This window comes from Chiloscyllium plagiosum, chromosome 11 (genome assembly GCF_004010195.1).
Source record: "Chiloscyllium plagiosum isolate BGI_BamShark_2017 chromosome 11, ASM401019v2, whole genome shotgun sequence".
Classification (NCBI taxonomy): domain Eukaryota; kingdom Metazoa; phylum Chordata; class Chondrichthyes; order Orectolobiformes; family Hemiscylliidae; genus Chiloscyllium; species Chiloscyllium plagiosum.
The window spans coordinates 57,878,426-57,904,803 of NC_057720.1; the positions used below are offsets into that span (position 1 = coordinate 57,878,426).

A 26,378-nucleotide genomic window follows, 5' to 3' on the forward strand; every position below is an offset into this window, starting at 1 on the left:
AAGGTTGGTAGGGTGGAAGGTGAGCACCAGGGGCGTTCTGTCCTTGTTACGGTTGGAGGGGTGGGGGCGGAGGCGCAGGATGTGGATGAGATGCGTTGGAGGGCATCTTTAACCATGTGGGAAGGGAAATTGCGATCTCTAAAGGGGGAGGCCATCGGGTGTGTTCTGTGGTGGAACTGGTCCTCCTGGGAGCAGATACGGCGGAGGTGGAGGAATTGGGAATATGGGATAGCATTTTTGCAGGAGGTAGGGTGGGAAGAGGTGTAATCCAGGTAGCTGTGGGAGTCAGTGGGTTTGTAAAAAATGTCAGTGTCAAGTCGGTTGTCATTAATGGCGATGGAGAGGTCCAGGAAGGGGAGGGAGGTGTCAGAGATGGTCTAGGTGAACTTAAGGTCGGGGTGGAATGTGTTGGTGAAGTTGATGAACTGCTCAACCCCCCTCGCGGCAGAGGTGGAGGAATAAATTCCCTCTCATCTGAATATATTTTGGGTGGGGGAGGGGGTGTTCGCAAAGAACCAGCATAGTGAGTTTATTTATTGTTAGACTGTAATAAACATCTAGGAGAAAGTGAGGACTGCAGATGGTGGAGATCAGAGGCACGAGTGTGGTGCTGAAAAAGGACAGCAGGCCTAGCAGCATCCAAGAAGCAGGAGAATCAATGTTTTGGGCAAAAGCCCTTCATCAGGAATCTGAGTAAAACCGCACTGATGGTTGTTACAGAGAAATATTTCTCTAAGATCATGTTTCTATGAGGCAAGGACCACAAAAAAGAATAGCAAGGTGGAACCAAGGTGGTCTGACACATCTTCCATGTTTGATCAAAAACTGAGCAGATGTTTGGCTGAGATTTGAATTCAAAAGTTCCTTCATGTCAAGCTCCATGATCACTGTCTTGTTATAAACTGTTCAAAAAAACATTTTATTCTTAGTTAAGTTACAGATTTGGTAACTGCTGTTCTTTTTGTTTTCATTTTTAAAGGGTCATTTTGGGAAAGTTGAGCTCTGTCGCTATGATCCAGAGGGTGACAACACAGGGGAACTTGTTGCCGTAAAATCTTTAAAACCAGATAGCAGTGAAGAGCACAAAGCAGACCTCAAAAGAGAAGTTGAAATTCTAAAGACTCTTTATCATGAAAATATAGTGAAGTACAAAGGAATATGCACTGAGGAAGGTAAATGCTCATTATTTGATTTTCTTTTGTGTTTATTTGTTTCAAAATGAATTATGTAAAGATAATCATGTGATTTTATATTAATTTAGCCTTGACCTTTGCTACATACTTGCTTGTAATTATACACAGTAATGAACCTACAGAGCTGGGATTTTCTAGGTTCAGTTTGGATTCAGTTAGCTAAATTGATTTGAGAAAATGTTCCACAATTGGTGCCAGTAATCTTCTGCTAAGGAGGTGGAAATGTCAGCCAGAGTTCCTGATTGCTATATACTGACACTTGCTGAAATTTTGAGTAGGGAGTTTGATTGAGTTTAGCGACAAAGTACCTCCTAGACATACAAATAGCTACTTTGTGGGTTGCTGACAAACTGCTGATCTGTATCATAGCAGTAGACCTTGCCTACAGGAGAGTGGGTAGAATTTTTACAACTTGTTTCCTGGCAACAGCGATGACAGGTGGCTGTATTATCAGCTGCATAAATCATAAACTGTGGGATTACCTCCCTAAACCTCTCCTCCTTACTCTTCCTGTAAGACACTCTTTAAAGTCTACTCCTTTTTGTTCTAATATCTTCATGTGTGGCTCACCTTTTACCATGTTAAAGGCACTACAGAAATACGATTTTTTGTTGTTCCTAGATTTTTGTTAGGAATCATTAAACCATTGCTTGTTAAGCCACTTAATTTTGTAAACTGCGTCTATAATAAATCACTGAAGATTTATTTGCTTCTGAAAACATGCTGTCCTCTGTCTTTAGTATGTGTTGTATCTATCTTATTAAACGTTGTAGAATCTCCGTAAGACATTCTATTACAACTCACTTGGGTAACACACTAGAAATTGACCTCCGAGTCATCACAAAAGTTAGAGTTTATAATGTAAGCAAAGTTTCCCCAATTTACCTAACTTTCCGACTCAGGTTGACAGCATACCAGGTTTCTGTACTGAACAAGAATCATTATTTATTACAAATAATTTACTTTAGTTCGGTAAACCATTATAAACTAGCAGATAATAATTAAAAATTTAATCCCCTTATAATCACCCCCTTACAGATAAACGGTAAAATAGGTAATTGATAGAGGGGGGGGAGAAAAACCGGAAAAGCGGTCTTTGTTTCCAAGTTCTGTTGTCTCAATGATCCTAAGACTCTTGTGCTGGCCAGCATGTTGTTTAAGTCATTCTTTTCTGGATGTTTACACTAGTTAGTAAGAGACACAAGTTCAGTCAGTAAAAAGTCTCTAATTTATCAGTTAAAAGCCACAGTTTACAACAACTCTTACAAGAATGATAAACTCTTTTCTTCAGTTTTACAGTGAGTTTTGACCTTTTGAGAAGAGGCCATTACTGAGCTGAGAAGGACTGAACACTTCTCACGCTCTCTTTCTCTCTAACATCTACTACCTCCAAGCTGTTCAGTTACGTGAGAACCAATCGCACAGTTGTAAGCAGGCAAAACATCTGTGGAACATTGAACTTTTTGTTACCAGCAAAAGCTGCATCTGCCCTTCAGCTCCAAATTATGGGCAGTTCAAACTTCAATCTTTGCAAAAAATTGTTTATAATGGAAGCTAGGTTACTTGCTTTTCACAACTGCAACCACTCTTTATTGCCAACCCTGGTTGAGGTGGTAGTGAGGAGCTTTCTTGAACTGCTGCATATTTTAAAATCATTATTTCTCATTTTAGTCTAGTTTTTTTAAAAAGTAGCAAATGAAAAGACAGAATCTTTACAATGCACTGACTGAGAGTCACAAACTTCTGTCAATGCTGCACAGAAAAATGTTTGAGGAAGTGCATATTCCTTCTGGCAGTCGGTCATGAGGCTTGTGCTGAAAATCACACCTTAGGACAGGAATTCAGCATTGTGATGGTATTCATCCTGTCTGTTATTCAATATTGATATGTTTTGTCCTCTGATTTACCAAATGATTGTGCAATCAGTTTTATTATTGCTTAAAAATAGAGTATAATAATGATCGAAAATCAACAGTGATGACTTAGGGTGAAATAACAACATGGGTAAATTTTAAATTTCTACTCAGCAATTTGACAGTTAAGCAGTTACAATGTGGTTGTCTTCATTTTGAACTTCATTCCCACATTTTGCATATTTTAACACGCATTCAAAATATTGTGGCTGCGAGCAATCTGAATAAAGACAAAAAATGCTGGGTAAACTGTGTTTAGGTGTAATCCATTAGAGAAATGTGTTATTGTTTCAGTCTGTGACTTATTGTCAGAATTCTGTTTTTATTTAAACTTTGAACTCTGGTAGTTTGGCAGTGGATGAGACTGAGCAGACTCAGGTGGATGTTCAAGTGAATGGTTACAAATATGTATTGTGATATCATGAGGTACCAATCAATAGCCACTTCAACATTGTGTTTGAAGTCATTAAATTGTACACCCCCTCACAGAATTCAAGTTACGAAGAAGTGAAAGGAAGTAATTTTGGAAGGTTCTAGCTCTAGTGCAAGGCTCCAAAACAGCCTTGCATCTCTGTTTAAGCTGGCCCAGTAAATTATTCCATGGATCACTACAAATGTCAAAAACTTGTAGAATAGGTTGTAAAATCCCTTCTTGATTTAATTTAGTGAAATTGGTTAAATTGTTGTTGGATAGGATTTCACAGATGTCCTGAATGCATAGATTTAGTGGGCCATATTGCCTTTTCTCATTCCAGTTTTCCTACATTCTGTATTTTTTAAACTATATTTACTTTTGTCTGATCTGTCCTAGGTGGAAGGGGAATGAAGTTGATCATGGAATATCTCCCGGCTGGAAGTCTGAAAGAATATCTTCCACGACATAAACAGAAAGTTTCGTTAAAAAGCCAAATTCGATATGCTTTGCAGATTTGCAAGGTAAACTCATGATGTAACATGTTATACAGTAGTTGCATGAACTTTGATCTTTTTAGTGAAGAAAACAGATTCTCTGTGGTTAGCTCTGCTGCCTCACAGCACCATGAACCTAGGTTTGATTCCAGCCTTTGAGTGACTGTCTTTGTGGACTTTGCATGTTCTCCCTGTGTCTGCATGGGGTTTCCACCAGGTCTTCCGACCTCCCACAGTCCAAAAATGAGCAGTTTAGGTTGATTCAGCTATATTAAATTGCCCAGTGTCCAGGGATGTGTAGACGAGGTGGATTAGCCATTGTAACAATGAGGGGTTATGGTGATTTGGGGGAAGAAGGTAGGATAGTCTCTAGAGGTCAGTGCAGACTCAATGGGTCAAAAAGCCTGTATCTGCACTATAGGGATTCTACATTGACTGTACCTAGACCAAAGAATGAACTTCTGTTATTATAATTTGACTGCAAAGCATACTTAATAATTCATACTCTGGTTATTCCTATAATTGTTAAAAATAAAAGTCAGTTTTTCTTAAACTCCTCCTTTCCTGCAATGGTGAAATCGTAACAGCTGGTTTGATCCTGATGTCCCAGCATCCACATTGCTCCTTTTCAACATGACACACACATACAGATCTTCTGTCATCTGTGTTCCCTGCTAATCGCTTATTTATCACACTCAATTACCTTGAGAGAACTAGCATTTTGATCTTTAATAAACATTGTTGTTAACCAAAAATCATATTTAAAAGTTGCCTTTAATCATCTGTTTCTGTGCACTAAGTGCACATGTTGTGACTCACTTCTGCCTGTTCATTGAGTTACAGATTGTCAATATGCATGTTCATCTGCAGTCACTGCCTCGTGTTTTCAGTCATTCAACCATAGATTATACATTGCAACTCCCTATGTATCATTCAGCCAATAGCAGGGACACTGAAATAAATCTGCAGACTTTCTTGAAGATAAGCTAAGGAAAAAAAGTTGATTTTTAGAACTATAGATTTATTTTGAAGGGTTGTGGGAAGATGTGAAGGACAGGCCTGTGGCAAATAATAGCAGAAAGGGGAAGTAAAAGAAACAAAAATGAGGAAGGTCTACTCACAGGTGACTCTCACTTCAAAGTGAGACCAAATTAAAGAAATGCTAGTGGGGCTAGGACTGCCATTACAGTGAGAAATCTGGAGACCAGAGCCATGTAAGAAGTTCTTTTACTTGAAATGGATGGTATTTATGTAGAGTGTTAATTATTGCAAACTATTGTTTCAGGGAATGGAGTACCTGGGATCTCGGCAGTATGTTCACCGTGATTTAGCTGCAAGAAATGTCCTTGTTGAAAATGAAAACCGGGTAAAAATTGGAGACTTTGGACTAACAAAAGCCATCCAGACAAATAAAGAGTATTATAAAGTGCAAGATGATTTGGACAGTCCTGTGTTTTGGTGAGAGTTGATGCCAGTCTCTTTTTCTACTTAGTTGAGAGATATAGACAGGTAATGCTTCTTGATGCTCTGCAGGATATAGAGACTTTTGGAGAGTGGGGAAGAATCATGGAATTGGCTCCACTGTCGTGCCTGCTCTCCTCACAAGTGGGCATGAATTCCTGTTTAGTGGTTTCAGTCTTGCTATCGGGATGAAATGCAGGTTGGGACCTTAATAGTCTTGGCAATCCAACCCGGTGGGTGATTTTGAAGGAAGTTGCCTGATACACACATGTCCAATTAAGACTGAAAGGCAGGCTCCCAAATCTTGAAAAATCAATTGGGGGCATTCTAGCTGGCAAAGATTAGCAGATCCACTGGGAAGGGCCGGGGCTGCTAAAGTAGGTAGGTAGTGCCTACATCCACAACTGCTAATCAGTTAAGTATGAAAAACAGATGAGTCTGGTACTTTTGGAGATGATTGGGGAAGTCTTATCATCTTCACCACCCCCACCTACCAGTCAAAGTTGCAAATAATAACTAGCTATTCACTGTGGCTCAGAAGCTACATGCTAAACCACAGTCCTTCCTGTACTTATCAAAGGAGACCCATTTTCATTTCCTCTCCGTCCTTCCCATATGTTGCCAAACACTTGCTTTGCTTATGAATTCTCATACAATTGTATCCTAACCCTAATCCATCTGCAATAGAATGACATGAACAGCAATTGGGCCATCCTCATTGATTACCAGAATGTGAAACTTTTTAAAACCTGTCTAGCCACCTGAGGATCCTGTTTCATATAAAGCAATATGCAGTGCACGTCTCTCATGCAACAAGGGCAAAATGTCAGTGAGCAACCTGGTGGCTTACCCTTATTACCTAAATGCAGAAAAAGGAATGCCTAAACAGCTAATCTTTAGTGGTATTCAGCCACAGAGGTATTGAGCAATCAGTGATCGCTATACAAGAAGTAGCCATATGACCATCTGTAGCCAAACATCCACTATGTCTTCTATATTTGGAAGAAGAAATGTAGAAATACGGTTTGAGTGGGGCAATGATATAGAAAGGACAGTGGGAGAAACTAGAGAAAACGTAGCTGACCACTCTAACCTAGAAACACCTGTTTTTAACAGTTAATGATCAAAGTGGAAGAAAAATGTTCCATAGTCCAGCACAAACACCCCATACTTTGAAAAGCAACAGATATGTTTTAGGTGATTTATGTTTTTAATTTTTAAGACTCTTAGGATGTCAAAGCTTCTGTCCTTGTCATGTAAATGACCAAATACAATTCTTGGATTTGTTTCTGTAGGTATGCACCTGAATGTTTGATTCATTGCAAGTTCTACATTGCTTCAGATGTGTGGTCCTTTGGTGTTACTTTGTATGAATTGCTAACATGCTGCGAGTCTGATTATAGTCCAATGAATGTAAGTGACTACATGTCCACCAGCATTTCCATTTATGAATTACCTATGTCCATAAGAGTCTCCGACATTGCATATTGTTTTCATTTTCTCAGATGTTCCTGAAATTGATTGGTCCAACTCAAGGTCAGATGACTGTCACAAGGCTTGTTCGGGTACTTGAAGAAGGCAAGCGTTTGCCTTGTCCAGCTAATTGCCCTGATGAGGTAAAACTAATGTATATTTTGTTACTGGCTCGCCATACTCCAGTCTGAACTGTTTTTAGCTCATATATTTAAGTACCATTATTTACGGGGGGGGATTTTCAATTGAGCAACATCAAATAATACTTAACAGAAATGCAACATCTGTGTAGCTTAGTAGAAGACAGTCAGTAACTTGATGGAAATGTCTGTCATTTTGTAGCGAAGTTGGTGCTCACGCTACTCCTGTTTGCAATTAATTATCATTGCCCTCACTTTTTGGTGGTGAAAGAGGAGAAACAAATATTTAGTAATGATCGGCCTGTTGTATCCATGCTCTCTGCAAGCGTAACACTTGTGCACACGCTGGCCAAATAATGACCAGTTGGCAAATAACAAACAAAAAAGCTAAAAAAATGTTTGATATATTTGTCTGAAAGAGAAATCCTGGTGCACAGCAGGAGGACTCCCTTAAGTCTTAGATATGGCAAGTCACTATTTGAGAAAGATTGTGTTTAGTGCCTCAACGGAAAGACAACATCTCTGATGGTCCAACAATAAAGCACTCGGGTGATAGTTTGGATTATTGTGTTTAAGTTCTTGATTGGCTCTCTAGGAAGATGAAACAGGAAGGTGGTGATATTCAGTTCCCATCCAAACAGTTTCTAACTTTGTTCTTTTACTTTTTCTCAGATTTACTATCATATGAAGAAGTGTTGGGAACACAGTCCAAGCAACAGAACCACTTTTAAAAATCTCACGAATGTATTTGAGTCATTGCTGCAGAACATGTGATTTTTTTTAAAAGACCAGTGGATGCTGGAAGAATATTGAATTTGAGCAATGCAAGACAAACCAGTGGTTATCTTTTTAAAAAGTGTCTAGTTATACAGAAGGATAAGATAGAAGTTTAATGTTCTATTTTTTAAATGGAAATTTATAGAAGGCACTATTCCAATATGTAGCAATGCCCTTCTGTGCAGTCAACTTCGTGGTACAAGTCATTAAAATATAATGTACTTTATCAATGACACTTTTTAGTTTGCAGTTTAAATTTCTATATTTCTCAAGCAACAAAACTATTTTGTAAATAGCTTGAAGTTTTATTTTCCTAAGTGTGGATATAATTTTCTGAAATGGTGTAGTTAATAATCTTGGTTGTTTGTTTTAAACACACATAGAGTTAGAGGGGAATAGGCTTCAAAAATGTGCAGCTCAACTCTAGCAGATCCATAAAGGATTTCCTGCAAATAAGGAATCACTGAATCTTGGGAAAGATGGGAATAGCATCCAGTGCTCCATTATGTTCAGCTGGCCACTGCCATGATTCTTCATTTCAGGTACTAAGATTGCTGAGTATATATGCCAAATAGCATTTAACATCAAACACCGATGTCTTTATTGCATACAGACTTAGAGCCACTTACTGTCAGAAGCCCTTATTTGGTAATCTGCCTAGTAACCAAAATATATAAATGCAGTTCTGCCTTCACCTGAGAAAAGGGGGTGAACATTTTAAAATTAAGAATTTTGTCTTCCTGATTTTGGATCAGTTGTACTAAGCACTGTTAAAAGACGACAGCTCAGCATAGACATTATAACCTGGAATTTTCTTGGCTGTGTGAAGCAGCATTACATAAGGGCTGGGGTATAATATGAAATTTCTTTTATGCTCTTTAAAGTTATATAGAAGATAACATTTCCTTAACAAATGAGTTTTTAACCTAATTATTTTAAAGAAATTTTAAAAAGCAACTATCATCTTTACAAATTTTTATTTAGCACAATCGCTCTGCTTGATATTCCCATGAATTTTGCAGTCTTTCATTGTATCTCCACTTCCATCCCCTCAATTCAGCAACCAGCACTTGAGTAAGAAAATAACTTAAATGCATTAATTTTTCTATTCAGGTTTTCTCGCCAAACATTTGATTTTTGTAATATAAAATTTAATGCTTTTATGCATTGTAGTCTTTTAATGTAATGTAGACATTAAACTGTCATCTTGGCATGAGCAGAGTTTTTGGTTGTTGACCTTATTTTGTCTTTTCTTGATGGTATAGTTGTTTGTTTGTGGCAACTGTCGGTTGGTACCTTGCCCAACAATTTAACTGAATGGTGAGTACTACAGAGGTTTCTCTGGGCTGTTCTGACTGGTTTATCCACTGGCTGCATTTATTGAATGACACCACTAGGTGGCATTCAGAGAACTAGCGTATGCAAAAATCATGTTGGGGCCTCAAATCTAACCTTATGAACTATGTAAAAAGAACTGGAAGATTTTGAACACCACCTGTAGTGTTTCTCAAGTTTTGGCATTGAGGTAACTCAACTCATCCTAAGTGACTTTGGAAAAGCATTGCATGTGTGCAGGTGGCGGCTAGCTTCATGTTGGCATTCTCCACAATCTTACAGTGGGTGACCTCACAGGATGGAAATTGTGGTCTTTGAAAAATGTGAATGGGAATATTCTAGGAGGTAATGTATCACCAGGCCATCTATGGGTTTGCTGTCCAATTACAAGTGGAGACCGCTGAGGAGAAATGCTCTGTCGTGATCAAAAGGACAAACTCGTTTCATCTCAGGTGGACTGAGATGAAAGTTTGAATGTATCCTCATGCCAGCCAATAAAAACCTGCTGACTGGTCAACACTTGCCTTGTGAAGATAATGATAAAATTTAAGGCCTGGCTGTTAAATAGGAAAGTCATTCTCAAATATGTCAACGATTGCTAAAAATTGAATTTATAATTTCTGAATTGACTCATAAAACCACCAGCAGAAAGTGAGGACTGCAGATGCTGGAGATCAGAGTCAAAAAGTGTGGCGCTGGAAAAGCACAGCAGGTCAGGCAGCATCTGAGCAAGTGAATCAACATTTTAGGCATAAAACTGCCAGGTTATCTATTTGATCAGTCAGATAGTCACAAGTTAATTTGTTTGCTTGTCTAAGCTTTCTTCCACTACATTAAAATCGTGCCTATTCAGAAGCATATCAGACTCAAAACATTGACACTTACTTTGTCCACCAATGTAGCTGGCCCTGTTAAGTTTTTCCAGTACAGTTTGATTTCAGATCTCCAGCAGCCATAGTACTTTGCTCTTACTAAAATCATTTAGACATGCAGAAAGCAGTTGCTTAGGTGCAATGTACATCAACATTAGATGGAATTCACCAGCAGAGATATTGCCATCTTTATTAAAAAAATACCAAATTAAAATGGGGATCATATGTGCAGCAAGAATTGGTGATTTAATTAAGTATGTAACTTGACACAAATTTATTTTAGTGTACAAAATAAAGCCAATACATAGAATCCAATATTATACCCATGAAATTCTGACATGGTCAAAAATCAAATTTTAAAGCAGAAACATCAGCATACGGTTATAATCTCTACTAAAAAGTACATGGTTTCAAATCTTATAAATCAGTTTGTGCTAAAGTAACGTGGTACATTCCAAACAGTTTCTGGCTATATAGCATTTGAAAGGAAATTTATTTTTTTAATAACCGTAATTCATGTTTATATATTTTGCTGCAAAAGTCAATGTATTTAAATTGTCAGCTCTGGGAAAACAAAGAACATCAAATACGAGAAGACTAAGAACAGCAGGAAGAACAGAACTGGATGACTAGTGAACCTTATAACTGGATGTGATAGGATGCTAGAACTCTGTTCCATGGCTTAGTGGAGAGAGTATTTAGCATAAGTTGTTCTACATGGTAATGGAACCAGGTTGGCAATTCCTTTTTAGATACAACTAGTACTACTCCTGACATAATCCCCTACACTCCTTATTGAAAAAGAACTTGTTCCCCTGGCATAAAGGTTGTGATAGAATACAATTTTGTTGTTGCAGGATCAGAATTTCTCATGGATGTCATTTGAATGGCATTCTCAGTTCTGAACGTATCCACATTCACAATGATGGTAGTGCAATACTGCACCTTGGAGAAAGTTTGCTCTCTAAACTGTGTCAAGTCTCCATCAGTCAATTTATTCCTTGACTAGGCTGTGGGGCAGCTCTCCCAATTTTAGCCATGCTCTCTCAATGGTAGTTGAGAGCTTGTAGTGATTCATAGAATCCCTAGTGCAGAAAAATGGCATCAAGTCTACACTGACCAACAAAGAGCATCTCATCCTATCCCTGTAACTTCATATTTTTACCATGGCTAATCCACCGAGACTGCATATCCTTCGACATTAAGGGGGAATTTAGCATGGTCAATCTGCCTAACCTTTGGACTATAGGAAGAAACTGGAGAACAGAAACCCACACTGGCATGGGATAATGTGAAGTGTGCATCATTACCCAAGACTAAAATTTAACCTGGGTCCCTGGCACTTCAATATAAAATTTAATGCTTTTATGCATTGTAGTCTTTTAATGTAATGGGATTTCAATTTATCTGAATTTTTGGCAGTTTTCTTTGTGACTAGGTTTTTTTAAAAACTACTCAGCTGCACACTATAAAACAGCTAGTAGTGAAGGCAATTTAGATTTATTCTTCAATAACTTCAGGGTTTGTATTTTCATTACTTGATCCAAGATGCTGTTGCAAATATTGTTCACAGAACTAGAATATTAGATACTAGTCTTATGTTTGTCTTCATTGGTTTGACGTTCTCACCTCATGTTCACTTCATGCAATTTAACAATAAGCATCCAAATTTACCTTTTCAAAACTTTCCAGTTTCTTGACTGCATCCATGTTTACTTGAATCTCATTTCACAAATAAAGTCCAGTATTCATAACTAAAAATTCACGATCATTATGTCTGACTGCTCAAATGTTTTCTGCTTTGATTTTGAACAAGTAGATACAGTTCAAATACGATCTTAGTATTAGTAATTTGTGGTTTCCTATTATAATTCAATATTCTCTACTTTGATTTTTGTTCTGCATTATTTATACCTGTGCAAGTTGTACTGGTTTCTTTCAATCTAATACAAACAAAATCGAAGCCAGCTTGCTAAGTTTTTGTTAGTAGACATCACCAATCCAACCCCTTGTTGCTCAGATTGACAGTACATCTGGTAACTCAATAATAACCAAGATTTATCACTTGTCATTAACCCTACCTCATGCCACAGTGCCAAAACAATTTTAAAACCGTAGCCACTTCAAGCATGGCTTCTGCCTCAGCAGCCTCAAGTTTCCTGCATTAACTCAAGTTTGTCTGCAATTCTGATCTTTATTCTGACTTTTAAAATCTTGACTTTGATAAAGCCAATGGATATTCACATCAAAAGGTTTGCGCTTGCTAACTAATCTCAGGTTTGCCATGAGAATAATATTTTAAAAATCTGGCATTAAAAGCTAAATTCAAATGGCAGTTTCCAAACCCACATCTGGATTACCACACTACCCTCCCAATGAAATAGTGACTAGAATGTTTACAATTGCCAAAAAAATTCTGGTTTGCTAAGGCCCTTCAGGGAAGCAAACGTGCTACACGGTTCCAGACTCTCTTAAATAGCACTGCAGACCCACTGTTTTCAAGGCCAATTAGGGATAGGCAGACAGGACCCAAAAGTAGCAATGGCTCAGGCAAGGCTCTCAATGTCTCTGAAAGGCTTCAGTTTCATGGAACACACTGTGGAGGACACAAATCTGATGTCAACACTGTCAGTACTGAACAGACATATGTAGGAAGTTGCTCTTTGGCACAAGAGTTACACTGCTAACAAAATGGTTGCACATGAGGCAACAAGAATTGGAAATATCCTCACAGCAATGGAGACAGTAGCACTGGCACTGGGAGGAATGACATGCGATCACTGATGGTGAGAACTCAAGAGAGCAACTAGCCTAATACATGAACACGAGCACAAATCTATTGCGAATGGAAGAAACAGAGATAAAGCACTTAATACAGGGTAATCTATTAGCTCACCAGTCCCTCACCTACACTAAACAGGAAACAAATAATAGGCATAAATTGGTCTTTTAAGCTGCAATTTGTAGGGTACAACAAGAATCAGTGCTAGGGGGTCAATTATTTACAACCTACATCAAATTTGCTAAATTTGTCCATACCAAGCAAGAATGCAGATTGTCAAGAGAAGGTAGACAAACAGACAGCTGAAATGGGTGGACAAAACATTGGAAGATGGAGTATAATGTGGGAAATGTGAATTTGCCCAATTTCGCAGCAAGAACAAAAAAGCAGAAGTTACAACAAAGACTCTAGAGCTCAAATACAGAAAGATCTGGGTACCCTGGTGCGTGAATCACAGTTTGAAATACAGCAAATAAGGGAAATGGAAATTGAATATCATCTATTACAACAAAAAGAAATTTTACTGCATAGTACAGGGCTTGTGGTAAGGCTACATCTGGAGTATAGTGCATAATTTTAGTCTGTTTAATAAAAGAATATCACATTGGAAATAATTCAGAGGAGGTTTACTCAACTCAGTCCTGTGCTAAGGGCTTTGAAGACAGCTTGAACAGATTCCCATAGTCATTGAGGTTCAGACCAAAGCCAAGTGATCATACTGAAACATAATCCTGGGGGTTCTGATTGGATGGATTACGGATGTTTCTGCTTGCGGAGACGGAATATAACCAGGTGGCAATGTTAAGAATAAAAGATTCTCCCATTTAACATGAGGAGAGCTTTTATTTCTGTGTAGTTGTGTGGAATTCTCTTCCCTAGCAAACAGTGAAGGTTGGTCACTGAATTCGTTCATGGGGAGTTAAACTAATGATAGGCAAGAGTGTCAAGAGCTGTGTACAGCAAACAGGAAAATTGAGTTAAGACCACAACTTGATCAGTCACCATCTTGTTGAATGGGAGAGAAGGCTTGAGTAGCAAATAGCTCTTATACCCCATATTCCACTTATCTCTTTCAGCCTCAGCAAATGTTGAAATTCACATTGCCTTCTTGACATTCTCACATATGCACTCTCTCTTTGGTAATGGCCAAGAACAGCCAGATGCAGGGCCTCTGTTTGTAACCTGAGGATGCAACAAATAGCATTCTCCCACTGACATAACAGTATATGCACAAAAGTAGTAAAGGATCATAGTGAGCATTTCAGTGCTGAGTTTACTGTGGAGATTGTACGAATTATGGGCACCCAGAGGACTGTTGGACATTTAGTGGGGGGTGTGGGGGGGGTGGTGGTGGTGAAGATGGCAAAGCAGAGTTTCAGACCAATAACATCTCTATGGCCTCAATGGATACAGGTGCTCACACTACAGTTTGAGGTGTGTGAACATTTGGCAAAACTTCCAAAGGGTTTCCAAACCTATACATGCAAGGTAAAGAAATCTATCGGAACTATGAATAACATACTCTAGAGAAAGTGTGGAGGCTGTCATGGAGAAACCATCCAAACTACATAGTGGCTGCCAGAAATATGTATAGACATACTTGCCTTTAGGCCCGGTGTCTAAAATGATCAAATGCCAACAGATGAACAGGGAGGGACAGGTGTGCCCCGAAAGGTTACAGATATAACTGTCAAATCATTTGGAGGCTTCAGGTTACTCTTGGAATGGATGCTTAATCTATCAAAGTATTGGCACTGTGCTCAAATTGTCCAGCAACAAAGTATACCTGCAGTTCTAAGTTGTGACTTGGCACACAGGAGTCATGCATTCAGTTGATAGCCCTCATCACCCAGTAATGGATCAAAAGGTACCCAGGAAGCTTGAAAAAAAAAATCAGCCACCTGAGAATGTCTTGGTATGACAATGGCAGCTTTCCAGAATCTTGTAAAAACCACTGGCACTAGTCACAGGTCACTTGTACATTCAATAACAGAAAGGATAAAACCTGTTCAATGTTTGTGTCTATTCTGAAGGAACCTTGATGGCAGCTGATGGTCACCATCTGGAAAATACTCTGTGCCTTGCCGGATTAGTGAGAAATGGGAATCAGGTCATCACCAGATTCAACAGTGATTCGCAAACTGGTATAATAGCAATCTTAAGATGATCCCTAAAATTATCCTGTTTTAACAATGGGTCTCCACCACTTCCTCAGGATTCAGCTCCTCCACCATAACATACAGCAGTGACCATCCCCCTGTGGGAGGCAGTGTTGAGTGACACTGGCACTCCTTCACTTGCAGGAAGCTGAGTCGAATGGTAGATTGTTGGACAATGCCTTTCTGTGCTCTCCTCTTTCACACCCTTTTTGGTCTCCCTTTAGATGCTGCAGCCCTGGTTTTAATAGTGTTCGCTTTCTATTTCTGATGCACTCTCAGTAGAGGTTACAATTACTGAATGAATAACCTCGATGCAAATTACTGCACTCACAATCTCAAGGTTTCCCACCTCTCCCTGCACTGCAAGTGTGACAAGTTTGGCTAGCTTCCAGAATGCTATAACTGTTTACTCACATCTCTCAATAACAAATCTTCCACTGAATTTCCAATTTCACATAACTGGTGGTACTTGGAACCTTTATTATTCACCCGTGCACCTCAAAATTATAAAAGACTGATGAAATGACCTTAATTAGTGTAATTACTTTCCTGTCATCTTTAAATTAATCCACCCACCAACCTGACTGCCTCTAAGAAAAGCACCAGTGGTGAAAACATGTCCCATGTCATCTACCATCATCTTAAATCCCAGTCAGCAATTCTCTACTGAGCTGATAAAAGTCCACCCACAGATTATCCTTCCACCCACATTCTTTTGCTTATTGGTCACTGTCTTGGTTGCAATCACTACTTCTCATTGTCATTAACAATCCACTGAGCAAAATATTGAGATTGAAAAGTGCAAATTGTAATCAAAGCAATTTACCAATGGCCTGGATTTTATTTGGGTTGTTAACTGTTATTGCAGAGTATTTAAATAAGCCACAAGTAGTGAACACAGAACTGAGGATGACATAGTTTTAAAAAAAGCCTACAAAAAGTTTATAAAGGTGGGACAGAGTTATACAGTATCCACTTTCCTTAATCCACAAGTATTGCTGAAATTGTGACCAGAAAGACTTTTTGAAATTTTTTATACCCTTTTGAAGGTTGTTAGACAAATTAGGATAAATATCTTACACCACCACCTGCGAAGCTTAGCTGCATCACTCCCAGTTTGTTCTCCCTTTGGCATTAAAAGTTACAGTCCAACAAAATTCCTGAAATCAGCACAAACACCAGAAGTCAGAACATATCAGCAGCTGAAATATAGGTCTCAATATAAGGTCTTACTAAGACTACCTGATCTAATACTCACCTTGGATAGCAATCTATCTGCCAATGTGTCCACCAAAGTTACACAGCCAATTATGAAATTTTAAATGTCTCAAGAAGTCCAGCAACAATCATGTACTCTACAAAATTTGTAGAGATCTTAATTCAATGCACAAATACTGATCATTCAATCTATTAGAGAACGTTTAGCCACTTAACACAAGATTACTCTTCCTGGATACTCTTTCACCATTCTCTTCAAATTTAAGGTGGGATTCTAGTCTAGAGTTATTTTATCTTGATTAAATGGCAGAGACTAGTGCATGGCAACTATGAAATTGGAGTACTAAATCATGAACAGTACATTCATCTGCCAGTGTCACTGTCAAATTAAATAAATATATTATCAAATAAAAACTCATGGTGCAAGGGTAATATATTTGCATGGATAGGAGAATGCACAATAGGTGTAAATGGGTCTATCTTAGCTTGGCAAGATGCAATTAATGGCGTGCCACAGGATGACACTAGCAGATGAGTGGACTGTTCATCTTTGACGGAAGGACAAAAGGTATAGCTGACAAATTTGCTGATGACAGGTAGGGGACACAAGAAAGTTAGAAAAAGATATTGAGAAGATAAGGAAGAGGGCAATGATGTAGCAAATGGAGTATAATGTGGGAAAATATGAATCTTCATTTTGGTGAGGAGGATTAAAAAAATACTATCTAAATGGTGAGAAATTTCAGAGCTCCAAAAAGCAGAGGCATCTAGGTGTGCTTGACCCTGAATTGCACAAGTTTAGCATGAAGATCCAGCAAGCAATTAGGAAAGGTACTAGAATGACAGTCGTTCCTCCATATTTGAGAGTGCTGCATTTCCAAGAACTCCCCTGAATGATGAATTTCAAACGTGTACAACCCATTAAAAATTTAATTAAAAACTCATTAAAATAGGTTAAAAAATCAGTTACACGATATACCTGTGGATGTTGAACCTAGTTGCCACTTTTTGGCATGAGTAGACAAATTTGATAGCCAAGAACTTATGGATAGAGGATTAATTGTATTGAGAAGCAAATTGAATAACATGAGATGCTTCAGTTATACACTGGGTCAGACTTTGTCTGATGTACAGTAATGGTCACTAAGGAAAGACGTAAATGCATGGGACGGGGGAGTTCAGAGAAAGCTTACTAGACTAATAACTAGAATGGACAAATTATCTTACAAGGAAATGTTGGACAGGCTTGAATCTGCTAGAGTTTATAAAGGTTAAGAGGCAACTTGATTGAATCGTCAAAAATCCTTAGAGATATTGACAGATAGATGTGAAAAGGATTTTTCCTCTCATGGGGGAATCTAAACACTAAAATTATGAGTTGCCCATTTGAAAGCGAGATTAGGCTAAACTATTTTCTCAGAGGACCACAAGCCTTTGGAATGCTGTCTCCCTGAAAAGATGGTGGAAGCGAGTTTTTGAATATCTTTAAGACCTGTAGGTTCTTGTAAAGAGGTTGAAAGGTTATCAGAGATAGGTGGAAATATAGATTTGAGGTCAGTCACAATCTTATTGAATAGTGAAGGGCCTACTCATGCCCTTAGTTTGTATGTTTGCAATTGAAATTGAAAGTACCCTCCAGATTGTACTCAACCTTATACAAGAAAGCATTGAACGTATTGCTAATCTCTCAGGTTTACCTACTTAAATCCCGAAGCAAAGAACTGTCTTCTCAAACTCCGAAGTGCAGTTTGAAATGCCCCAACAATACATAGATTGTTAAGTGTTAAATCACAACTCTCTAATTTCCTCCCTACTTTTCTGGCATTAGATGTGAAAACGTAGTAATGCAAACATCTTTGAAAATCACATTGTTAACTTGTATAATTAGATTTAACTGTCCATAGCTGGAATAGAATGGTAGTGGGTAACAAAAAGCACTTTGAATATAACCATATGTGTTTCACAAAAGCTCCATAGAATCTAAGCTCAGTCATGATACCTTCATGGACTCGAGTACTGCCCTATTTATGTTGCAGCCCTATAGTATAAAAGATAATACCTTGGGTATCTTGAGCCAGTACCACCTTTCAGTCTAAAAGCTACTAAAATCACAAAATTCATCAAGAAAAAAAATCTAAAAAGGACAAGGAAAAACAGAAAAGTGATTAAGACTTTTACTTTGTTTACTATTCAAAAAGAAAACAGAAAAGTAAACCACAGTTTATGATTCAAGTGTAGTGAAATGCACTCCTGCTTTTCCCTGGTAAAAGTTAGAAACTTTTTTTTAAAAAAAGCAAACTAGGACTATACTACCCACAGTCCCCAAAAATTGTAATTCACATACCATATTAAATCAAAAACAGAAATACATGAATCAGCATTAAAAATTATTTCATAGTATAACCATCCCATCAATAAAACAAGGACCTTCAAAGCAGCCAAAAAAGAACACAAAGTATTTTTAAATGTTAAGTGATATATGATGTATGCAACACAAAAAACCCTAACATCTTTGCTTTGGTCAGTGGGAGCAGGCCATACTGCATAGTGTAACTATGAGGACAACTACATCAAATAAATGTCAGTTAGTGCAGTCAGAAAACAAGTGGTTCATCCATGGTAAAAAAGCTAATTTCCATATACATCGAAAACATTCCACATATGCAAACAAATCTGTAAAAAGTGCAATTCAATAGCTAAACTAGAGAGGTGTACCAGATGTGAAATGATTGAAAAGAAAGATAATTGGGGGGGGGGGGGGGGGGGAGGGGGGACTCGAATCTTTTTCCCCCATGACCTTTTCCCTCCCTCGCAAAAATCTTAATACATTCTAATGTGAAACACTGAAGTGTGATTAAGCAGAAAAGTTCTATAATTCTTCCTGCACATTCCATGAAGACTGATTGAGAGAAGTTAAAACTGGTCCCACTCCGCCATAACTATAGAAATTTGAAACCAGATTGTGCAGCTGCCTTCAAAACAATGGGAGGTCAAGACTGCCTTTAGCAGGCACGAACCAAAATGCATGGTAATGTGATGCTGGGAGGGATGATGGGGGAAGTAGGGGGAATCAGATTAAAAATCCTATTTCAACATAAAAACTTAAAGGAAACCATTAAAACTTTTGTTTTTTTTGAAAGAAAATAAATTTTCTAAACAGAAAATGCATCAACAAAGGGCAGCTTCACATTTAAACATACGTTCCAGCATTAAGCAAGAGAAAACAGCAGCAAAAATAACAGCAATAAATCAAAATATCCTCTTTTTTTTGTAATAGGAATCAGCATAATGGCCACCAAGGCCCTGCGAGTGCTGTCCAACGTAGCCTCCATCTGGACTCACTTCAGGGGAAGGCAGGAGGTAGGAAGATGCACGTTTCTGACCAGTCACTGGAGACTTAAGGAAAATATGAAGAGTTTATTCTCAAATCATGTTTAAAAAACATTTGTACTTTGAAATTAGTTTGTGCTAAACAATAGCATAAAATTACTGTGATGCTAGAAATCTTAAGTTAAGAAACAAGGAATTGTTGGAAATACTCAGCAGCTGTGGCCACCATCTGTGGTTAAGGAAACTGTTTCTTTCTCCAGAGATTCTGCACTGAATATTTCCAGCATTTTCCAATTCTTTTAAAACATGATTGCTATCAGAATCACTTAATTCTTGCAATGGAAAACTAGAGTATTCTCCAATGGCATAACACTACATTTCACCAGCAAGATGAACTATACAACATAGTAAAATTTTAGTTGGGTGTTCTGGTCTCTGCTGCATTAACTCAACATCAGTACAGTTGATCTCCACTCTGGACAGAAATGTTCCTCCCACTTCAAGATGTCATGCAGCCAGTGACATCCCAGACCCTATCAGCGGAGAGGCAACACACCATCCTGCAGTCACATTAACGTACACCGGCTACAACTGGTCTACTGCTGTCACACAGCAGATAAGTAGATGGAAATAAGGGATTTCTGATCTAGCTTTTGGTGGGAGCAGGCATGTCTACTAGGTCCTAGCATTATGCCTTAACAAGTTGTTACCATACAATATTGTTATCCATAATCAGTGTCTCTTCTGTAAATACACTATGGTGGTATATCCTTTGCCACTGCTCATTAGATTGGTCCAAGAGAAAATAAAGTGGATTGATGGCAGTGACTATCTCAAACGACACTTGTGCAGCCCCCATAGTGCTATAAGTAGCAAACACATCAAGGCACTAAGAGTGGTCATCTGGGAAAATAACTGACTCATCTATCATCTCACTTGCCTTGTAATCAAAGGCTGCACATCATGCAAGGCAAATCCTCAGCTGAAAAAGCATCTGTTATTTCTTGAAATGTGGATGCTCCACCACAGCATTTCACTGCAGCAAATGGTTGGCAAACAAATGACAAAGTGCTGCACTTTTAACTGCATGATTACCCTCAGGATATTATTAAGGTACTCAGGTCAAATACTGAATAGCTTTGAAGGAAGAATATGCTCTCTCTTTCTCTGGTCTTCCTTTTCTATCCCAACAGATGACAAACATCTTGATTGCAGAATAACTAAATCCCAATTGCATGCAAGTGTTGCCAGTGTTCTTGAAGCTTTGAGATAAAGTTTCAACAGAAGCAGGCACAGTCCCCAAAATCTTCTGTTTTTCCTACTGGACATCTGATGCAAGACCACGAGACAAAAGCAGTCCAGCACTAGATTGAATTGTCACAGAAACCACATCTTTAAAAATAAAAAGCAACAGCAGCCATAGTCCAGGAAGTAAAATGCTTAAACTTGCTGAATTCACTTCGACAGCTGAGTTATATGGGGTGAGGGTTGCTAACCAGTACAAGTGATGTTTGGGTGGAGGGGGTCAGTGAAAGATTTTCTGGGATCTAAGAGTTAGTGGGGTGATTTGGTGATCAGAGTGCACTGCTTGATGAAGGGCAGGGTGGGAGGAGCATTGGTAGGGCTGACTTGTTACGGGGGGGGGGGGGGCGGTGCCAGTGTCACCATCACACTTCTACATTCTGCAGGTATTCCACAACATCAACTTTCAGCTGCTTCTTTAATCTCATCCGCACACTATTTTAAACAATTTATTTTGGTTTCTCTGAGGATCAATGTGTATTTTCTCCTCAATCTATATTTTACCTGTTGCCTTTGAACTCCTACTGACGTTTAAAACACATGGACGTTGTGAACAGAATTGTCAAAAAGACCCCAAGTCACTCAGCAAAATTTTTCACAGGGTAACCAGAGAAACATCATCGCCATAAATGGAATGAAAGGGGATGGTGAGGAGCTGTTCCTTCAAACAATAGTTGGATCTCTCTTGGCTTGTTGCTGATAGGCTCACCAGTTACAAATTGGGAGAAGAACCAACTTGTGAATGGAGGTGCAGTGAGCAGTTCAAAAAGTAGCACATGCAATCCAGGTCAGCACTTGCTGCCCATCATTAAGTGTCCTGGAATGGAGTGGTTTACTAGTGAGGTCTGCAGATGCTGGAGATCAGAGTTGAGTGTGTGTTGCTGGAAAAGCACAGGAGGTCAGGCAGCATCCGACAAGCAGGAAAAGAGACATTTCTGTCAGGAGCCCTTCATCAGGAATGAGGCTGGGAGCCTCAGTGCTGGAGAGATGAATGGGAGGGGGGGGCTGGGGACAAGGTAGCTGAGAGTGCAATAGGTGGATGAACGTTGGGGTAAAGGTGATAGGTCGGAGAGGAGGGTGGAACAGATAGGTGGGAAGGAAGATTGACAGGTGGAGCAGGTAATGAGGGAGGTGCTGAGCTGAAAGGTTGGAACTGGGGTAAAGTGAGGGAAATGAGGAAACTGGTGAAATCCACATTGATGCCCTGGGGTTGAAGGGTCCCAACGCAGAAGATAACGCATTCTTCCTCCAGGCGTCAGGTGGTGAGGGAGTGGCAATGGAGGCGGCCCAGGATCTGCATGTCCTCAGCTGAGTGGGAGGTGGAGTTGAAATGTTTGGCCATAGGGTGGTGGGTTGATTGGTGCGGGTGTCTCAGATGTTCCTAAAGCGCTCTGCGAGAAGGCGTCCGGTTTCCTCATTTCCCCTCCCCCCCACCTTACCCCAGTTCCAACCTTCCAGCTCAGCACCTCCCTCATCTTCCTTCCCACCGATGCATTCCACCCTCCTCTCCAACCTATCACTTTTATCCCCACCTCCATCCACCTATTGCACTCTCAGCTACCTTCTCCCTAGCCCTAGCCCCCCCCAACCAAGGCTCCCAGCCTCATTCCTGATAAAGGGCTTATGCCAGAAACATTGATTTTCCTGCTCCTCGGATGCTGCCTAACCTGCTGTGCTTTTCCAGCAACACACACTCAACCCATTCCAGAGGAATGTTAGGATTCCACATATAACTATATTATTGCAGAACTGGGGACAAGTGTAGGCTAAACCAAATATGAATAGCAGATTTTCTTCACCAATAAAATCATGTATTTCTTTAAAAACAACTTATAGTTTCACCCTGACAGAGGTTGGATTTCAATTCTAGATTTATTGAGCTTAAATCCTACCAGTTGCCACGTTGAAATTGGAAGCTGCGTTACAGTGCATAGTCTGGGACTCTGATTTATGAGTCCAATGACATCATCAGTGTAGGTATGCCACTGTCTCCTATCTCCCCAGTGTGCTAATTCAAAGTTAGTTCTATCTATTCACTGCAATGCAGTGACAATTCTATGGAATTTATATCACTGATCTACAACAAGCAGCAGGAAACAAGGCGGTGCCTTGCTTGTGTAGTTCTTAATTGAAAAGAGGTTCATAGTTCTGTCAAGCTGGCATCTGATGAGCCTACATTACATGCAAAAGGAGTTTCCATTGGGAAATTATATCTGCCTTTAAAGTTCCAAGAACCTAATTGCAAACTTTCTTTCAGCAGTAGGGAAACGGATGTTTGGCCTCTTGCCCAATTATGTTCCCCTGCCTGCCTTGTTTCCTGCTGCTTGTTGGAGATCAGTGATATAAATTCCATAGAATTGTCACTGCATTGCAGTGAATAGATAGAACTAACTTTGAATTAGCACACTGGGGAGATAGGAGACAGTGGCCTTCAGATTCAGGACCGAAGAGGTCCCATGAATCAGGCAAGTTTTTCACCTTAGTAGACTTTGGAATGACATTGAATAGACTAGGCTCTGAATTTCACGAGCGACCAATGCTAGCCTGAACTGTCACTGATTTATCAGCTACAAGCCGAAACATCTTGATTGATAGATCATTTATTCACTGGATTTACACAAATTTAGTCAAATTGATCTATACAAACTTTTTATAATTTCCATTAGGAGTCACAAGAAAGCAATCAAAAACAGGAGGCATGAACAATTGCTTTTCTCTCCTAAGTGGAGAGAAGCACGAAGACAAGCAATGGCATTTTCATGCTGCGTCTGGCTCAAATTTACATACTCAATTTACCATCAAGAATAAGTTCAGTTAAAATATTCTTATAATGTGAGACGACAGTATGGCTTTAAGAGGCTCATTTTGTCCTGTACTTTTTTTTAAAGTGAAGAAAGGTTGAAACAGAGTGCTAATTGGTCTGCTTTAAAGTCCATAAAGAAAACAGTTTGTGAGGCAGAGGGATTCTTGTTTTAAAAAAGTGGGTTAAAGTTTACCTAACCAACTTGTGGGTTTTTTTCCCCTAAGGTTGGAACAATTGAAGCAACCTGAATGGTTGGGTCAAGCTCCCACAGAACCAGGATTTTTAGTTTTCCAGTAGAAATTACTACTGGAGTGGTCAAGCTGGATCTGGAAGCTCCAGTAAGTGTCTTTCTCTCTCCCTGCTGGCTTTTCTTCTTCTGTTTTCTCTTGATGGGTTTCCTCTTGGACTGGAGAACTGCCTTTGAGACTATTTGACTGAATTTTGCCTTTTGCCAAGTGTATGTTCCTGGAATAATTACTATAATGGAACTTAATTAGCATTATTTTGCTATGCAATTTGTAGAGTTACAATAAACCCATTTTTAAAAAATTCTTTTGTCTATTTTTACACTGCCATTAAAATATAGTGCGTTTGCTTAACACAGTAGTTTGTCCAATCAAATTGCATCTGGGACACAACACCTTTTTCTTACCTTTAAAGAAAGAAAACGTTAGGGCCTACACTATCTTCTGAATATTTCGAGGGGGTTTAGTCCAGTCCATTAACATATGTTAAGCCATACTGCAGCAGATCACTGGAAACCAAGTCCTGCTATTTCCAGATTCATCACAAAAGTTACGGTTTTAGATTAGATTCCCTCCAGTATGGAAACAGGCCTTCAGCCCAACAAGTCCACACCAACCCTCCGAAGAGTAACCCACCCGGACCCATTCCCCGACCCTACCTTTACCCCTGACTAATGCACCTAACACTATGGGCAATGTAGCATGGTCAATTCACCTAACCTGCACATCGTTGGATTGTGGAAGGAAACCACAACACCCAGAGGAAACCCACCTTGACACAGGGAGAATGTGCAAACTCCACACAGTTACCCGAGGCTGGAATCGAACCCGGGTCCCTGGTGCTGTGAGGCAGCAGTGCTAACCACTGAGCCACCATACCGCCCATATTTTTATAAAAGTATGCAAACTTCTGCATACACCTGTCTTCTAGATCTAGTTGACAAAGCATAGATTAAGAATTTCTATTTTAAAATAAATACTTCTAGCCACAGATAAATAATAAATTATGAACAATTATGATAAAAACTTTATTCGATAAACCTTAACTCCCTTATAAAACTCCCTCTATACACACACAATAATTAAATGAATGTTAATGTGGTGGGAAAGACTGGGAAGAGTCCCTGATCATGGGGTTCACAGCAATGATCCTTTTGGCTGATAAGGGCTTGTTGTTCCTTTATTCTTCTTCTGCAAATACTTTCAATGACTTTTAGGAGACACAGAGCAACTGGTTCACACTTAAAGTCACTGACATATTGATTTAAAAACTACAGTTTTCAATAATTGTTATGGGGAAATAAATTATAGAGCCACAGATGTCCAGCACGGAAACCGACCCTTCGGTCCAACTCATCCATGCTGACCAGATATCCCAACCCAATCTAGTCCCTCCTGCCAGCACCCAGCCCATATTCATCCAAACCCTTGCTATTCATATATCCATTCAGATGCCTTTTAAATGTCGCAATTGTAGTAGCCTCCACCACTTCCTCTGGCAGCTCATTCCATTCACAAACCCCCTCTTCGTGAAAAAGTTGCCCCTTGGGTCTATCTTTCCCCTCTCACCCTAAACCTATGCCCTCTAGTTCTGGATTTCCTCACCCCAGGGAAGACACTTTATCTTATCCATGCCCCTCAAAATTTTATAAACCACGATAAGGTCACCCCCTCAGCCTCCGACACTCCAGGGAAAACAGCCCCAGCTTATTCAACCTCTCCCTATAGCTCAAATCCTCCAATGCTGGCAACATCCTTGTAAATCTTTTCTGAACCCTTTCAACTTTCAGAACATCCTTCCGATAAGGAGACCAGAATTGCATACCATATTTCCTTCATGCTTGCTTTTTGTTTTAAAAAACTACAGAGTGAAGTATAGCACCTTAATTGCTGGAGGTCTGATGGCTTCTGACCAAACAAACATTCACACCCACAAACTGTTCAGGTACAGGGGAGTCAGTTAATCAGAATTTTTGGCAGTCAGAGGCCTTTGACAGACAAGCTGTCACCATTCCAAAGAAAGCAATAGACAATAGGTGCAGGAGTAGGCCATTTTGCCCTTCGAGCCTGCACCACCATTCAATATGATCATGGCTGATCATCCTTAATCAGTATCCTGTTCCTGCCTTATCTCCACAACCCTTGATTCCACTATCCTTAAGAGCTCTATCCAACTCTTTCTTAAATGAATCCAGAGACTGGGCCTCGACTGCCCTCTGGGGCACAGCATTGCACACAGCCACCACTCTCTGGGTGAAGAAGTTTCTCCTCATCTCTGTCCTAAATGGTCTACCCCGTATTTTTAAGCTGTGTCCTCTGGTTCGGCACTCACCCATCAGCGGAAACATGTTTCCTGCCTCCGGAGTGTCCAATCCTTTAATAATTTTATATGTCTCAATCAGATCCCCTCTCAGTCTTCTAAACTCAAGGATATACAAGCCCAGTCGCTCCAGTCTTTCAGCGTAA

The 26,378-nt window shown here is 39.4% G+C and overlaps 2 protein-coding genes and 1 long non-coding RNA gene across 3 annotated transcripts in view; 2 read left to right on the forward strand and 1 right to left on the reverse strand.

Annotated features, from left to right (window-relative positions):
• Window positions 1-9,087, forward strand: part of jak1 (Janus kinase 1) — a 121,991-nt gene extending 112,904 nt beyond the window's left edge. Inside the window, exons 19-24 of the mRNA XM_043699443.1 lie at window positions 980-1,172; window positions 3,918-4,042; window positions 5,301-5,473; window positions 6,772-6,889; window positions 6,982-7,092; window positions 7,762-9,087. Of these exons, the coding sequence (XP_043555378.1) occupies window positions 980-1,172; window positions 3,918-4,042; window positions 5,301-5,473; window positions 6,772-6,889; window positions 6,982-7,092; window positions 7,762-7,863 (822 nt within the window). The 3' untranslated portion in view covers window positions 7,864-9,087. The remainder of the gene's footprint in view (window positions 1-979; window positions 1,173-3,917; window positions 4,043-5,300; window positions 5,474-6,771; window positions 6,890-6,981; window positions 7,093-7,761) is intronic.
• Window positions 9,088-9,129: 42 nt separating this feature from the next.
• On the forward strand, window positions 9,130-23,977 carry LOC122554430. The gene is made up of 3 exons (XR_006312991.1): window positions 9,130-9,186; window positions 19,510-19,592; window positions 23,892-23,977. It is a non-coding gene; the product is annotated as an uncharacterized LOC122554430 (long non-coding RNA).
• The window catches only part of raver2 (ribonucleoprotein, PTB-binding 2), a 107,301-nt gene continuing 91,246 nt past the window's right edge, over window positions 10,324-26,378 (reverse strand). The window contains exon 16 of the mRNA XM_043699444.1: window positions 10,324-19,628. Coding sequence (XP_043555379.1) covers window positions 19,482-19,628 — 147 coding nt within the window. The 3' untranslated portion in view covers window positions 10,324-19,481. The remainder of the gene's footprint in view (window positions 19,629-26,378) is intronic.